We start from the raw sequence: 15670 nt of genomic DNA on the forward strand, positions 1-15670 counted from the left end.
CATAGCTGCAGGTGTCCATACTGTACAATACAGGTAAATTATGAATGTACCAGAATAGCTTTATATACAGATTAAATCCCTACTTTTCACATGGTATAATGATATTGTCTCTACATGCACATCTATATGGATGGGGTTTCACTGCATGCCCAGCGACAGAGTGGCACATATGAAGTGGAAATCAGCAGCACTTGTCCACTTAGGATCCCTGTGTGTGGTTTGTCACAGCCGGGTTGAATGGCAGTGAAGGCGTACCTGAGCGCACTGGAGAATCTATGAGAGGGAACCTGAAGACTTTGAAACCGCAAGGCTGACTCAGTGCGGGAGTCGCATCATCTTGGAAAAGCGTGATGCGTGATCTTGCCGATGCACTCTGGAGAAGAACGTTCTGGTGTTCTGGGAGTTGACTGAGTTTCGGTTCTCCGACAGGCTCTCCTTGATCATCTTGATGTCGGAGATGGGAAGGTTCATCTTTAGGTGGAGCAGGTCAGAGACATGGCAGTCACTGTAAAGGAGAGGGACATGAGCATCAGGATGTGATCCTTCATACACATACTATTAAGGGTAGATTTACAGCCAGCACCAATAGTAAGTGACTGAACGATGATTACCACTTTATTTGACACGTGTAAGCTATTACTATCCTTGTGTTGCGTGTCAAGATAACAAAACTCTAATATTTCCAAAAGCCTTCTGAAAGGTTTGCTTAAATGGGAATAATGATTAATTACATTATACTCTGACTGATATCAAATGGATTTTTTAGGGTTTTGAAGGCACGGTTTCCTAACCATTATACTACAATTCCACCTCCCCCCTTTGTAAATATGTTCATTCATAAATGAAGCAACAAGGCCACTCACCAAATTTGTATAAGATATTCTGTTTTAGGAGTCACCACAATAAAGACTGTAGCCTTCTGAACTATTTCTGTGTAAGTGTGTGTGTGTGTGTGTGTGTGTGTGTGTGTGTATGTGTGTGTGTGTGTGTGTATGTGTGTGTGTAGTTGTAGGTCAGTGCTAGCCTCACCTGAGGTCAGGGTAGTCCCAAGCCAGGGTGATGATCTCCAGCTGGATCATGCTTGGCTCCTGTGTCTTCAGCACTTCAGACATTTTTGGGAGAATGTCACTCAGCCACTCTTCTTTAGACCCCTGTTTGAAACAGACAAAGGTTTAGGTGTAGTGCTTTTTAAAATTAAGTACATTCTATGCCTGTCAATTGCTACGGTAAATATAATGCATGTCATTTTCTGTTGGTGGAACCAGTAGTAGTGTGCTTTAGTCTGTTGCATAATTACTTAGAGGATTTCGCTTTCCTGAAAAGTGTTAAAAAAAATGTTTTTCCCAGCCCTGGCTCTATACTGTAAGTGAAAATTTTGATGACATATACACTGTGAGCACTTTATTAGGTATTTCTTAGACATATCTTTTTTTACTTCCGCTGCTGTAGCCTATCTACTTAGAGGTTTAATGTGTTGTGTGTTCAGAGATGCTCTTCTGGATATCATTGTTGTAATGTGTGGTTATTTGTGTTACTGTCACCTTCCTGTCAGCTTTGACCAGTCTGGCCATTCTCCTCTAATATCTTTCATTAACAAGGTGTTTCTGTCTGCAGAACTGCTGCTCACTGGATTTTGTCTAGGTTTTTTTTCACTATTCTTTGCAAATTCGAGACGAGAGACTAGTGTGCGTGAAAGTCTCAGGAGATCAGCAGTCTCTCAGATACTCAAACCACCCTGTCTGCCACCAACAATCATCCCACAGTCAAAGTCACTTAGATCACATTTTTCCCCATTCTGATGGTCGATGTGAACATTAACTGAAGCTCCTGACCCGTATCTACATGACTGTAAGCATTAGACTGCTGCCACACAATTGGCTGATTAGATACTCTCATGAATAAGTAGGTGTAATAAAGCAAAAATGTTCATAATAAAGTGCTCTGTGAGTGTATGTTGTGTGCATGTATGTGCGTGTGTGCATTACTCTGTTCTTACCTCCTCAGTGAACAGGGCATGTAGTGCCTTGCTGTCCTCACACAGCAGCCTGGCAGCTGCCTCCTGCTGGCCTTGATCCTTCAGCCTCAGCTTCTTCTTCAGCAGCCTGTACACATACTCCACCATCACATCGCCGTGCAGCCGGCCAACAAACTCCTGTACAAAACACGCACAGGCATGCAAAGACAGGGATGAGCTACGCAGAGAGGCCTTTGGAGGAATCTGAATTTGGAGGAACTACAGTCCTATGTAAAGGGAAATTGTATTACTCTGCATGCAAGAAAAGAAAAACTCTTTCAGTCTTGCATAAGGTAATGTTAGTGTCCTCTCACTTCAGCTCAATGCAGAAACACTGGGTCATCTGATCAGCAACAGTGAAAAGGAGCCTCAGGCCAGGTCAATGGCACTGTACCTCAAAGCAGCTGGTCTTCAGATCGCTGCACTTCTCAATGTGTCCCGTCAGCCCTTCTAGAAGGCCGCTCATGACAACGCTGTTTTCTGTGAGCCAGGACTGGGTGCCCAGCTTACCGTACCGTACCTGGGGAAAGAGCTCCGTTTAGTGTGTACCAATTCCTCTTCAGTCGAAACATTGGTTTGGATGAACCCAAAGATAAACTAGAAAATGAAATACAATCCACCCAGTTAAAACACATTCTGATCTTTGGATGAAGATCTGATGCTTCCTCAACAATTTGCAAATGCATTAATAATATGGCCTCCATTAATAAAGTACATGCAGACTAAGCAAAAATAATCTTTCAGAACCTCAGGAGCCCCCCCGCCACCACAGACACATAGGGTCTTAGGTTTTTTTAATACTTATTAAGTCTTCTGCTGCTGTAGCCTATTAGCGTTATTGTCACCTTCCTATCAGCTTTGACCAGTCTGGCCCTCCTCAAGTGACCTCTCTAATTAACAAGGCGTATTTGCATTTTCCTGAAAAACCACTGCTCACTGGATGTTTTTTTTTCCACTGTATTTTTGGTGGATATTGGAAGTCGATATTGGAGGTGCATGCTATAGGATGGTTAGCATAGTACCTTCATATCTGCATGTATGATCTTGGAGAGATACTGGTAGCCACAGTCTTTCATGGCGTTCACGAGTGATAAGCAGCATGTTCTCATCTCTTCTGTGAAGACATCTCTCTCTGTCACAATATAGGTCCTGTAGGGAAAAACATAAACCCTCATTAAGAATCTGGTATACAATTATTAACAGTGAAAGAACAATTTAAACAGAATTCATTCAATTCTGAAAACTATCATAAGAAACAAACATATATAAAGCTATATCTGATCACAGTGACCGCAGCACTGTGTCTTTACTGTGTCTTACACTGTGTCTTTACATGTCCATACATTTCAATTTACACTAACTTAATTTTATGATGTGGAGAACACTGCTTTTCATGTATTGATGCTAATATATTTTTTTTTTGGAAATACAAGTTAATCATGCAAGTAATGCTGTCAGTTACCAAGGAATGTATGATTAATCAGAGACTAATCAGAGACAAATGAGGATTGCAAAGTGGACAGTCCAAAAATGGGCATTTGTCACCTTCCTCACATTGTAATAAGAGGCTTGGATTATCAGCACTGTAAAGCAATGGCAAATTTTCACAACTGTAATTATCTTTTTCCTGGTTTTATTTTTCAATATAAACTCACTATTTATTAGACTCTTTTTTTTTTTTTTTTGCTTATGGGTGTCTTCTGCTGCTGTAGCCGAACCACTTCAAGTTTTGACATGTTGTGTGTTCAGAGACGTTCTTCTGCATGCCACTGTTGTAACACATGGTACCTGTACAACTGAACCTTTTGTTTGCATGCCTTGATGCCTTGATTTGCTGCCAATTAATGGCTAATTACATATTCACATTAAAAAGGTGGTGTACAGGTCTACCTAATAATGTATATATTTAGTTTGTGTTCTGTGATTTTATTGTCTGTAATTTCTACAATATATTGTCTGTCTGGAACCATGTTATACGTGCTGACACTTTAGAAAAATAGGTTCAGGTTTACTGCAGACAGTGATGTGAACATTCTGACCAATACATGCAAACAATTCATTTGTGCTAATTGTCATATCCATTTAGTTACTATCATGTTTTACAGTACATAAGATCAGACCCCATATTTGTGCCTTACCAGCTATTTAAAGAAATATAACATTCCATCATAATGATTAACCAGTATTAATAAATTGTTTGTGTGTTATAATTAAAGCAAACAAAAGTAATTATCTTACTCAAATTGCTCAAGGCTGGCCAAGTTAGCTTTTATCACTGCTTTGGTGTTTCCATGCTTTCCTTTCAGAAAATCTTCCAGAGATTTCTTATAGCTGCAAACATCATGAAAAATTATTATTTACACCATCATCAATTATCTTCTGTATGTACATGCATTGACAACTGACAACTGACAGCAATATGACAATTGACATACAATTGGCAAAATACTAGGATATATTATTCAAATAGCTTGCACTAATGCTACTTATAATAGTCAGAACTTCATTTCTCATATGACATAATTGCAATAATTAATTACCTCCGTAGGAAGTCCGTCAACTGACACATGATTGGCTGGGCTTTGTCCGCCTCAACCAATACATCCCTTGCATGTTTCATTGCGCTATCAACACGCTGCCAAATAAAGAACCAAGAACTTAGGAAAATAACCTTCACTGAATGGTAACTTAAAGTTCACGTCCAAGTCACATGCAGGTTTAAAAAGAATGATTTCACCTCCGTCACAGCTCTTGCAGCTCAGCAGACATTTTAAGGGAAATGAATTTGGCTTATTAAGTCCACAAAGCATGGCAGAAATCACATGCACATGCAATCTGTGCATACAGTTCTATACTTAACAAAAGCAGTGCGTGAAGGGATTGCATTTCCATACCTGTATGACATCGAAGGAAATGGGACTGTAATGTCCTTCTATGAGCTCGGGCTGAGTTCCACTCAGCCAGGCCTCCTCTTGTTTCCTCAGGACAGTGGAGACAAATTTCTTAACTTGTGTCTAAAACAAGCAAACCATGTTCGTCATTGGCTACATCCTAACTGTCAGCCTTTTCTGATGTCATTTTTGAGCTTCTCTCTAACATAAGTCACAATACAACAGAGTAAATGACATAACTGACACAGCAAAATTGACATTTGTATACTTTTTCATAGTCGTTTTAAATAAGATAAACCTTGTTTGGTACTAGTGTTCCACATGGAATATAGATAAGCTATTCTTCTCATTTTTGTGAGGGAGTTTTGTCTAAATATCTGGCAGATTCTGAGTGATGCAGTTTCTGTACCTCTTGGTCTGAGAGATACTGCTCCTCCAAGACTCTAGCCACCTCCACAGGCAACAAATCTCCAAGCGATTTGCAATTAATCTTCCCTTTGAGTTCTTTGCTTTTTAAAATGTCACTGAAACAGAAGCATCAGAAAACAAAATGGTTGTGATAAATGTACATGAGTTGCACACATCTAATTTAGATTTAATCATGGATTTGACTGCAGCAAATGTGCCATACATTGCCTTTAAACTACCCCACATTCTTCCTCATACACACTGAATTAAATGAATGTCATAATCAAAAGGCTGAAAATAGAAAAAAGGATCTTGCAGATATTACAAGATTGTGAGTAGCTTAGGTAACATCCACTTACTTTGGATAGTAATTATTCACCCAGGTCAGGAGGTAAATACAGTCATCTACAACCAGTCCATAATCGGCAATCTCTGTTAAACGTTGAGAAAAGGCTTGATGATATAGTCCGGCATACACACTGCAGATGTCAAACTCCTCAGGGTAGCAGTTCTGCAGCTCCCGTGCCACCTTCAGCAGGTCCTCCTTCATCTGTTTGCCCATCTTGCAGATATCCCTCTTCAAGGAAGACATGTTTCCTTCCACGATCACATTCGGTTCTTCCATCCGTTTCTCCACCATCTTCTCAAGCCGGGCATCGTGCATTTGTCTGCACTGCCTGGGCCTCCATTCAGGGGCCTGTGTCTCTGGTTTCTTCCCCCACCTCCTATCCTGCTCCTCCTCCTGCTGGATGCAGCTCACGGCCGACTTCAGGCCCTCCAGCTCCTCTGCCCCAGCACTCAGTGAAGAGTCCACTGACTGCCACAACTTCTTGAGAAGGGACTCATAATCTCTCTTCAGTTTTTCCTTGTTTTCCCCACTCTCCTTCTCCTCCTTCCCTATTTCCCTCCCAAACAGATGCTCCTCCTGTTGGATCAGCTGCTTTCCAGCCTGGAAAAGACGGCCCTGCCGTAGGTTCTCCTCAAAGGTGAGAACCACTTTAGGAAGACTCCTTCTAAAGGAGGGCAACTTAATTTTCGGGTTCTTGAAACTGAATTTTGAAGAACCGGCAGGTTGTTTATCTGGTAAATCAGCTCCAGCCGGTTCATTTCCTCCGGTGTTTCTCATACTATCTGCACAGAATACAAAACATTTGTCATTCTTTATGCGACCTCTCACATATCTTAAACCAGGGGTTTTCTGATGTGACCCCAAATGAATGTTCACAAACTTACACAAACACCCATCTTGTGCTTAACAACACCCTTTAGCCACAACTACACTGGAAATATACCACAACCTGCCTCATTGCTTTATTATAGTTGGGTTGTTATACTGTTAAACATATAGTGGCATACATTCACATATTTCAAATAGAAGTGTAAAAAATTAAATTTGATCTTTTTAGGAGAACCTATCCTGAAATCGAGGGTCCGACCCACAATTTGCGAACCCTTGTCCTAACCGCTAGATGAAACTAAATAGACTATTCTTATACATTTAAAAACGAATTGTGTTGAAAATACAGGAATATAGGAAGAATAGCCATTATAAAGTAGACTATAGCCTATACACGTATATACGTGGTCTGGTTCGCAAGTCTTACCTTTTGATAACGGTTCTACAACTGACATGTAGGCTACTGTAGGCAAGATAAACTGGAAAATATCTGTTCTACACATGTCAAAGCATACAGCTGCGCCTATTAACGGCAGGCTACATTTTAGCTAGTTATAAAACAAAATATAAAAAATAATTCGATTTTAATTACTTATTTTAAAAGAATGTATCTAATTTCTCTTACCAGAAATACAAGAAAATGATCCGCAGATTCCGCACAGCAAGCTTCGTGTAAGTAACAAGCCCAGCTATACAATATGTAGCTACCAACAATCACAAAAAAAAGTTTTTTTACTCACGTAGGTTATTAAATTACAACCATGTAGCCGAAGGCAGCAGACGGGATTTCCCTGGCGGTCTGTGTGAGTCCAAAGGTTTTATTGGTCTTTCAGTAAAAACAAAAAAGGCGTTCTGTTTCCAATCCTGTGCCGCCCTCTTTTACACAAAGTCGATTCTAATCCCCGGAAAAACCGAATCTTTGATACCAATCCCAAGGGTAGCTTTATAATATTGTATTTTTACAGGGACAATGTGAAAACATTAACAGTACAACTAATGCGACAGTACCTCACAGAGGGCGGGCGGCACGGATGGTGCAGTGGGCAGCACTGCCACCCCACAGCAAGGAGGTCCTGGGCTCGAATCCCCGTCGGCTTTGCGGGATGGCCATGCTCAACCTCCCCAACCTTTCCCATTCATTCTCAACGGAAGTTCTTAACACTTCTGATGCAATATATTCCTGGCCGCACGTTGATATCGCGGCGCTGTTCTGAGATAAACGAATGACGTCCTTACAGTGCGGATTCCTATACGAACTATATGAAATCGCCTGGCGCGAATCATTTCCATGGGCGCCGACGCACGTTTCGGTAAGTCTATCTAAATAATTATTTTACTACTAACGGGTTCTTGAATGATATTGATGTTGTTGAGGTATTCCCACAATATCTTCAATAAAATTGCCTGGATTTTAATCAGTAACTGCAATGTATTACTATTTCGAATATCCCAATTGTTAGGTTTTTTAATGGGGAAAAATTCCAGGTTAACGGCATAATGTCTCTGCATGTCTGTTTCTCAACGTCGGAGCCAGCTACATTAACATGCTATCACATTAGGGTTAAAATATCACCGTCATTAATAGTATTGGCAATTTGTATCCACGTTTGATTCACTGTGTCATGAAGGTTTAGACATAAAATTTATTATTGTTGCTCTTATTTCACTGCTATTGTAAAAGCAATAAGTAGCGCCAATGCCAATTGTTTATTGACATAGGCCTAACTTACTGTCATTCAGACATATTGGTATATGTTCCTTTATTTACCATTAATATATTATTATTGTTGTTGTTGTTGTTGTTAACCTGCCCATATTATGTAGTTGCCCAGCTAAGTACTTAAATAATAGCAGTTTCCACAATAATTATATTATACAATATTTACACCCGTGTTACCTTCAATTATATGAATTTACATTTTACATTTTAGTCATTTGGCAGACGGTTTTAATCCAAAGCGATTTACAAGTGCATAGGTTCTACCATAAGTCAGAGCATCACATCCAGAAACTAGCAAAATACACAGGAAATGCTGTTCTAAACATAGTTGTCATCAGAATTTTTTTTTTTTTTTTTTTTTGGGGGGGGGGGGTTAGACAAGGATAGGGATATCAGGGGCAGGGGAAATCAGGAAATGTATCAGTAAATACATTTACTTATTGTTTTGTTTTTTCTTTGTTTCGTACAATAATGACTGTAATGCCAGGCATTACATTTTAATTAGGCACACAGTATTGTAAGGTTGAGGAGGTGCGGAGAGCCAGGTGCGACTAAGGGGTAATCCCTTTTAAGCGGACACACAAACGTGCCCGCCACTAAGACCCCGGGGGGTAGGGGAGACAGCTCTGAGACACGGAGACAACTCCGCACAAATAAAAGGAAGAGCCCCAAATAACGGCTCTGAAAATAAAACTACCCTACAAAACTAGGGCGAAAATCACAAACCAAAAATAAGTGCGTAAATGCTAGTGTGACAAGGCGAGTTAGACTCGCTGTTGTCCCTAATGGTGCAGTAATTGGGGTGGGGGAGTGGCACCGGCAGGACCTCATCTTTTGAACCAATCTCTTGGCTCCCTACCTTTTAAATGTTTTTCCTTTGGCTTCCTGTGATCTTTCTGATTGATTTCCTGTTTCCTGTCTCGTCCTCTCCTCATGGCTGCCTGCCTTACCATGAGAGCTTGCTGTCTGTTATCTGTTGGGTAATTCGTCACGATTTAGCTGTGTCCCGATTTCGATGCGTCTGTTTGCGGAGTCTTCTCCGAAACACGGAAGTAACAACTCACGCAACTTAGAATTCCATGGATTTGGTGCAATAGTCACTGCTGTTTTGCCTCGCTGTTTTATTTGAAAACAGCAGTTGACTTGGAAGATCAAAGACCACCAACTGAGCGGCCGCCATCAAGCTAAGACGTCTGCCTCCCAGTATTTGTTGCCTTTGTATATTATTTTTGTTGGGGGGGACATTGGTTTTGCTTAGGTGGGGTCAATATGGATGAAGATATGCAGCAACTAAGAGACTTGGTGGCTGAATTGCAAGCTGATAACGTACGGTTGCAGCAACAGGCTCCTGGACACTCTCCATTACCGACCCCTGGTGGGCTGGCATCAAATGATCCCCCTAGCTTAACCGAACAAATTGTTCATGTTCCTCGTGATCGAAAATGCCCGATGTTTAATGGGAAATCTGGCATAGGTGTGACTGAATGGGTGGATGAGGTCGAAGCCTGTATGCGTGCCCGGCGGGTGCCTGTTGAGGAACGAGCCTTCTTTTTCTTTGATCACTTGGAGGGTGAGGCGAGACAGGAAATTAAGTACCGTAGTCAGGCCGAGAGGAGTGATTCCGATAAGATTGTGTCCATTTTAAAAGACTTGTATGGGTGTTGTGAGTCTTATGTGGCATTGCAGGAGGCATTTTTTTCCAGAAAGCAGCAAGAGGGGGAAACATTGCAGGAATTTTCCCTTGTGCTAATGAATTTAATGGAGAGGGTGAAATTAAAAGCCTTTTGTCAATGCTGACATATTGTTACGTGATCAGTTGGTTGAACATGTAGGTGACTCTGCCCTTCGTCGGGAATTGAAACAACTAGTGCGCAGACAGCCAGATGCCACCATACTTGAGGTTCGTGTAGAAGCTATTAGGTGGGAGCAGGAGGGCAGGCCCGGGGGTGCACGGGGCCGGAGTTACTCAGTCCCATCTACATATGGTATTCAGTATGGAGTCCAGGGGTCATCGCATGGGGTGCCTCGGCCTAGCGCACAGATATCAGAGTTAAATGAGTTAAAAGAAATTCTGAAACGGCAACAACAGCAGCTGAATCAACTTACCCAAAGTATTGTCGTGTTACAGAACTCTAATCAGCGTAGTCGGCCCCCGCAGATTCAGCGTAGTCGTTCCCCTTGGAGTGAACGGATCTGTTGGCGGTGCCAGCGACCTGGTCACTTGGCAAGGGACTGTGATGGAGACCGAGTCCCTCCTCCCTCTACATTAGCAGTAGTTGCCTCAGCCACTGGTAGCAGGCCTGACCGCACTCAGCAGTCGGAAAACTAGCACCCACCAATCTGCAGAGCCACAGTTTGGGCGGGGTTTCTATAGGCTCAGAGGTTATAGGGAGTGGGTTAGGTACTCTGTCTAAGTTAATGTCTGTCTGTCCTCATGTGGATGTTTGCATTGGGGGGATTAAGGTGCCATGCTTACTGGACACTGGGTCCATGGTGTCCACCATTACCCAGAGCTTTTTCATTGGACACTTTGAACCCTGGGGTCAGGATCGCCTTCAGTCCTGTCAATGGCTTCAGCTCAGTGCAGCTAATGGGTTGGCAATTCCTTACCTGGGGTATCTAGAATTAGATGTCCAACTTTGTGGGAAGGTGATAACTGGGTGTGGAGTGTTGGTGGTGCAGGACCCCGTTGATAGCATGCCTGCACGAGCCCCGGGTGTCTTGGGTATGAATGTCATCCGTAGATGTTATCAGGAATTGTTCGGTCAGTATGGGTCATCTTTGTTTGACTTGCCTTATGTTTCACAAGCACCATCATCATTTATACAGGCCTTGCAACAGTGTCATCAGGCTAGTGCAGATACACCCTTTGAGCGGCTGGGGAGGGTTAGAGCCCGGGGTGGGCGAGCATGTCGTATCCCTGGGGGTGTCATGAAGTTGGTGGCAGCAACTTGTTCTGACCAATTTTCTCATAATGCAGCATTGTTTGAACCTCCAGATTCTGGCCTGCCAGCTGGCCTGCTGGCTTCACCCGCTTTACTACAGGTAATTAGAGGTACAGTTTACGTCCCTGTGATAAATGTAGGTATGGTTGATGTAATGCTATATCCTCGTACCCCGCTAGGTACCATTAGCCAGGCCTACCTTGTTAGCCTTCCAGAGGGTGTCCACGAAGTCAAGGAAGTTACTGCAAGTTACTTCCCAGGTGACTGGTGCAGACCAGGACCCAATTGAGGCTGTAGATCTCTCTTCCCTCCCCTCCCAAGAGCAAAATCAGGTCCGGTCACTGCTCCACAAATATAGGTCCGTGTTTGCTACTCACGAGAGTGACTTGGGATGTACCAACCTCATTGCGCACAAGATTCCGCTCCTGGATGATGTGCCTGTCAGGCAGCGATATCTGCGAATACCCCCTTCCGAATAGTAGGTAGTTAAAGCCCATATTCACCAGTTGCTGCTGCCTCAGGTGATTAGGGAGAGTAGTAGCCCCTATGCCTCCCCCATCGTACTGGTGAAGAAAAAGGATGGCTCACTTCGTCTGTGCGTGGATTACCATCAATTAAACAACAAGACCAGAAAAGATGCGTTTCCTCTGCCCCGCATTGAGGAGTCACTGGATGCACTCTCTGGGGCCCGTTGGTTCTCCACGCTAGACTTAGCAAGTGGGTAAGTGCCCGTCATTGAAAAAGATAAACCCAAGACAGCGTTCTGCACTCCGTTCGGGCTGTTTGAATGGAATAGGATGCCTTTCGGCCTCTGTAATGCGCCTAGCACATTTCAGAGGCTCATGGAAAGGATGTTTGGGTCCCAACATTGTCAGTCTTTGTTATTATATCTTGATGATGTTATAGTATTCTCTCCCACTATCTCACAACAGCTGGAACGCCTAGAAGTTGTGCTGGATCGGCTGCAACGAGAGAACCTCAAGGTGAAGCTTGAAAAATGTTCTTTTTTTAAGGAACAAGTACACTACCTTGGACATGTAATTTCCAGTGAGGGTGTTGCAACTGACCCGGGAAAAATTGAAGCTGTGGCCAAGTGGAAGACGCCTGGCAGTGTGGCAGAGTTGAGGTCTTTCCTTGGCTTTGCCAGCTATTACCGGAGGTTCGTCCAAGGGTTTGCTAAGCTGGCGGCTCCTCTACATCGTGCTGTTGCCCAACTGACGGGGACCAAAATGAGGAAGTCTACCCACTTGTTCGGTGAAATTTGGACTGAGCAGTGCCAAAATAGCTTTGAGGGGCTGAAAGACAAACTGGTAATGGCTCCTGTGTTGGCCTATGCCAATTTCTCTTTACCGTTTGTTTTGGAAGTAGATTCTAGCTATATTGGGCTAGGAGCAGTTCTGTCACAGGAACAAGGGGGCAGAGTACGCCCGATAGCTTACGCGAGCCGAGGTCTTAGGCCCCCTGAGCGCAATATGTCTAACTATAGTTCCATGAAATTGGAGTTTCTGGCGCTCAAGTGGGCCATGACTGAAAAGTTTCGTGAGTATTTGCTTGGTCAGAAGTGCATCGTTTACACCGACAATAATCCTCTTAGTCATTTGTCGTCTGCTAAATTGGGTGCCACAGAACAGAGATGGGCTGCCCAGCTGGCCTCTTTTGATTACCTGATCAGATATAGGCCAGGCAAGTCCAATCAAAATGCAGACGCGTTCTCCCGACAAAACAGACCCTGTTCCAGTGATAAGGAGGCCATTGCTCCTGGCACGGCACTCCTTGAAATCCTTCGGCAAGCTCCCATTTTAGAATCTGCAGTGCAGGTAACCCAGTCTTCCACCATTGTCTTACCTGCACATACCACCTCTGACCTGCTTATCTTACAGGAAGCCGATCCAGTGATTCAGGAAACACTGCAGTACTGGAGGCAGAAGAGTCACCCTACGGCTGAACAGCGTTTACGTCTTTCCAAACCCGCAGTACAGCTTCTCCGAGAGTGGGACCGGCTGGTAGAGCAAGATGGTGTTTTATACCGTAAAATTTTTCGACCAGACGGGGGTGAAGAAATCCTCCAGCTGGTCCTGCCGGCAGCCCTGAAGGAACAGGTATTGAGCCAACTCCACCAGAATCATGGACACCAGGGCATGGAGAGGACTACGGAGCTGGTGCGCCACCGTTGCTACTGGCCAGGGATGACTGCAGATGTGAAGCGCTGGTGTCAGGAATGTGACCGCTGTCAGCTAGCCAAAGACACCCAGCCTGTTGTACACAGCTTCATGGGTCATTTACGGGCCTCTCAGCCAAATGAAATACTGGCTCTAGATTTTACCCTACTGGAACCCACCGGTAGCGGTATTGAGAATGTCTTGGTCATGACTGATGTCTTTAGTAAATACTCGCTGGCAATCCCCACCCGAGACCAACGTGCCTCGACAGTGGCACAGGTCTTGGTTGGGGAATGGTTCTACAAATTTGGTGTCCCTGGTCGTATACATTCTGACCAGGGACGGTGCTTTGAAAGTTCTTTGATCCATCAACTGTGTGTTCTGTACAGGGTTGAGAAATCCCGGACCAGCCCTTACCATCCCGCTGGCAACGGCCAGTGCAAGAGGTTCAATCGTACCTTGCACAACTTACTACGCACCCTGCCGGCATCAAGGAAGAGGGAATGGACCGCCTGTCTTCCACAGTTGGTCTATTCCTACAATTCTACCCCACATCAGACCACGGGGGAGACCCCATTCTTTCTGATGTTTGGGCGGGACCCACAGCTGCCTGTTGACTTCCTGCTCGGGCGGATTCAGGAGCCGGGGGCAGGTTGTGTACATGATTGGATCCAAGAACACCAAGTGAGGCTTCAGATTGCCTTTGAGCGAGTTCAACGCCGGCAGCAGAGGGTAGCTGACCGACGCAAGGATCGCCACGACCAGGGGGTAGTTGATACACCACTGCTGGAGGGCCAGTTAGTCTTTCTGCGCAACTGCGGAGTGAGAGGCCGCCATAAGATCAGCGACCTGTGGAGCCCAGTGGTGTATCGTGTGGTCAGAGCTCCCAAGGATGGGGGAACTTTGTATACGATCGTACCCATTGACGAGCCAAATAAAGTGAAACGTGTCCATCGAAACCTGTTGAAGGGGCAGATCAGAAGCAGCACGGCAGATGTTCCTCCTCAGGCTGCACAAGGGGGGGACCCACAGTCCTGTGTAGAGGTAGAACTGGAAGGTGAGGGAGACCTATGGATCCAAGTGCTAAGGACAAGCCCTGCAGATCTTGTCCAGCTCCCAGCAGGGCCCACTGTTCCGGAACAGTCCTACATCCCTCCTCTCTCATACCAACCCTCAGTGGAACCAGGGACAACTGGCGTGCTTACAGGACATGCCAACCAGCAGGAGGAGAGCCAACAGTCGATTAGAAGGACCACTCGTATCAATGCCGGCCAGCATTCCAATCCGCATCACCTCCCATAGACTGCCGGATGGGGGGGATGGGGGGGCATAGTGGGCTGTAGAATTTTATATTTGCTGGAGTCCTTATTCATGGTGTCTGTATCGTCGGGACGGCAATTTAAACAATGGGAGGGGTAGAAGGGCGGCAGTATTCTATATGTGTAGGAGCCTTTATTCATGGTCTCTGCATCGTCGGGACGACGATTTAAAGAATGGGGGGGTAGAATGTGACAAGGCGAGTTAGACTCGCTGTTGTCCCTAATGGTGCAGTAATTGGGGTGGGGGAGTGGCACCGGCAGGACCTCATCTTTTGAACCAATCTCTTGGCTCCCTACCTCTTAAATGTTTTTCCTTTGGCTTCCTGTGATCTTTCTGATTGATTTCCTGTTTCCTGTCTCGTCCTCTCCTCATGGCTGCCTGCCTTACCATGAGAGGTAAGAGAACATCTATTTTGTTTTCCCCCTGATAATATTGCGTGGGTTAGGAACACCGCAGATTAATACAATGCTTTGGTTGCAGCTTGCTGTCTGTTATCTGTTGGGTAATTCGTCGATTTAGCTGTGTCCCGATTTCGGTAGGTGGGCTATATTTTTATAGTTGTAATTACTTGACATTTATCGACAGTAATGTTATTTTCTTCTAATTCATTTATTAAGATGCGTCTGTTTGCGGAGTCTTCTCCGAAACACGGAAGTAACAACTCGCGCAACTTAGAATTCCATGGATTGTTTGGTAATGTACCGTTTTGTTGTATGTATATTCTGATTGGATTTTAATTATAAAATACCAGATTAACAGTGACTTTCTTCACTTTGTAGGTGCAATAGTCACTGCTGTTTTGCCTCGCTGTTTTATTTGAAGTTCGTTTGGGTGCGCTTATCAGGCAGGCGGAACCCGCCTGCTGTTGAGTACGTTCCCTAATGTCCCGTGTTGCACGGCTATAGACTAGTTGTTGGCCGGACGACCTAAGGTGCGCAGCGGCTGGTGCGCGTGGTGTGTAGCCTATATTACACCTCCGTGCCTGGAGTCTTCTTGGTGTGGCTTCTTAGAGGCGCACTTGTACTTTTCTATTTTC

At 44.3% G+C, this 15670-nt stretch overlaps 1 protein-coding gene across 1 annotated transcript; it reads right to left on the reverse strand.

Moving 5' to 3' along the window:
- Positions 1–315: 315 nt before the first annotated feature.
- Positions 316–7346, reverse strand: LOC133106584 (tumor necrosis factor alpha-induced protein 2-like). The gene is made up of 11 exons (XM_061216042.1): positions 7231–7346; positions 5673–6444; positions 5315–5429; positions 4909–5028; positions 4555–4649; positions 4253–4345; positions 3037–3163; positions 2409–2534; positions 1997–2152; positions 1030–1151; positions 316–505 (listed from the first exon to the last, which is right to left on the reverse strand). The coding sequence occupies exons 2-11, from the start codon at positions 6437–6439 to the stop codon at positions 316–318; spliced, it is 1911 nt and encodes a 636-aa protein (XP_061072026.1). The 5' UTR covers positions 6440–6444; positions 7231–7346.
- Positions 7347–15670: the final 8324 nt, after the last annotated feature.

The sequence above is a fragment of the Conger conger genome, chromosome 1, assembly GCF_963514075.1.
Source record: "Conger conger chromosome 1, fConCon1.1, whole genome shotgun sequence".
Lineage (NCBI taxonomy): Eukaryota > Metazoa > Chordata > Actinopteri > Anguilliformes > Congridae > Conger > Conger conger.

Excerpts from the sequence above, each read along its gene's own strand:
- LOC133106584 (XM_061216042.1), bottom strand. The coding sequence starts at position 6,439 with ATGAGAAACACCGGAGGAAATGAACCGGCTGGAGCTGATTTACCAGAT. Across the intron at positions 4,650-4,908 it reads TTTCCTTCGATGTCATACAG|CGTGTTGATAGCGCAATGAA; the intron begins GTATGGAAATGC and ends TTTATTTGGCAG. Across the intron at positions 506-1,029 it reads TGGGACTACCCTGACCTCAG|TGACTGCCATGTCTCTGACC; the intron begins GTGAGGCTAGCA and ends TCTCCTTTACAG.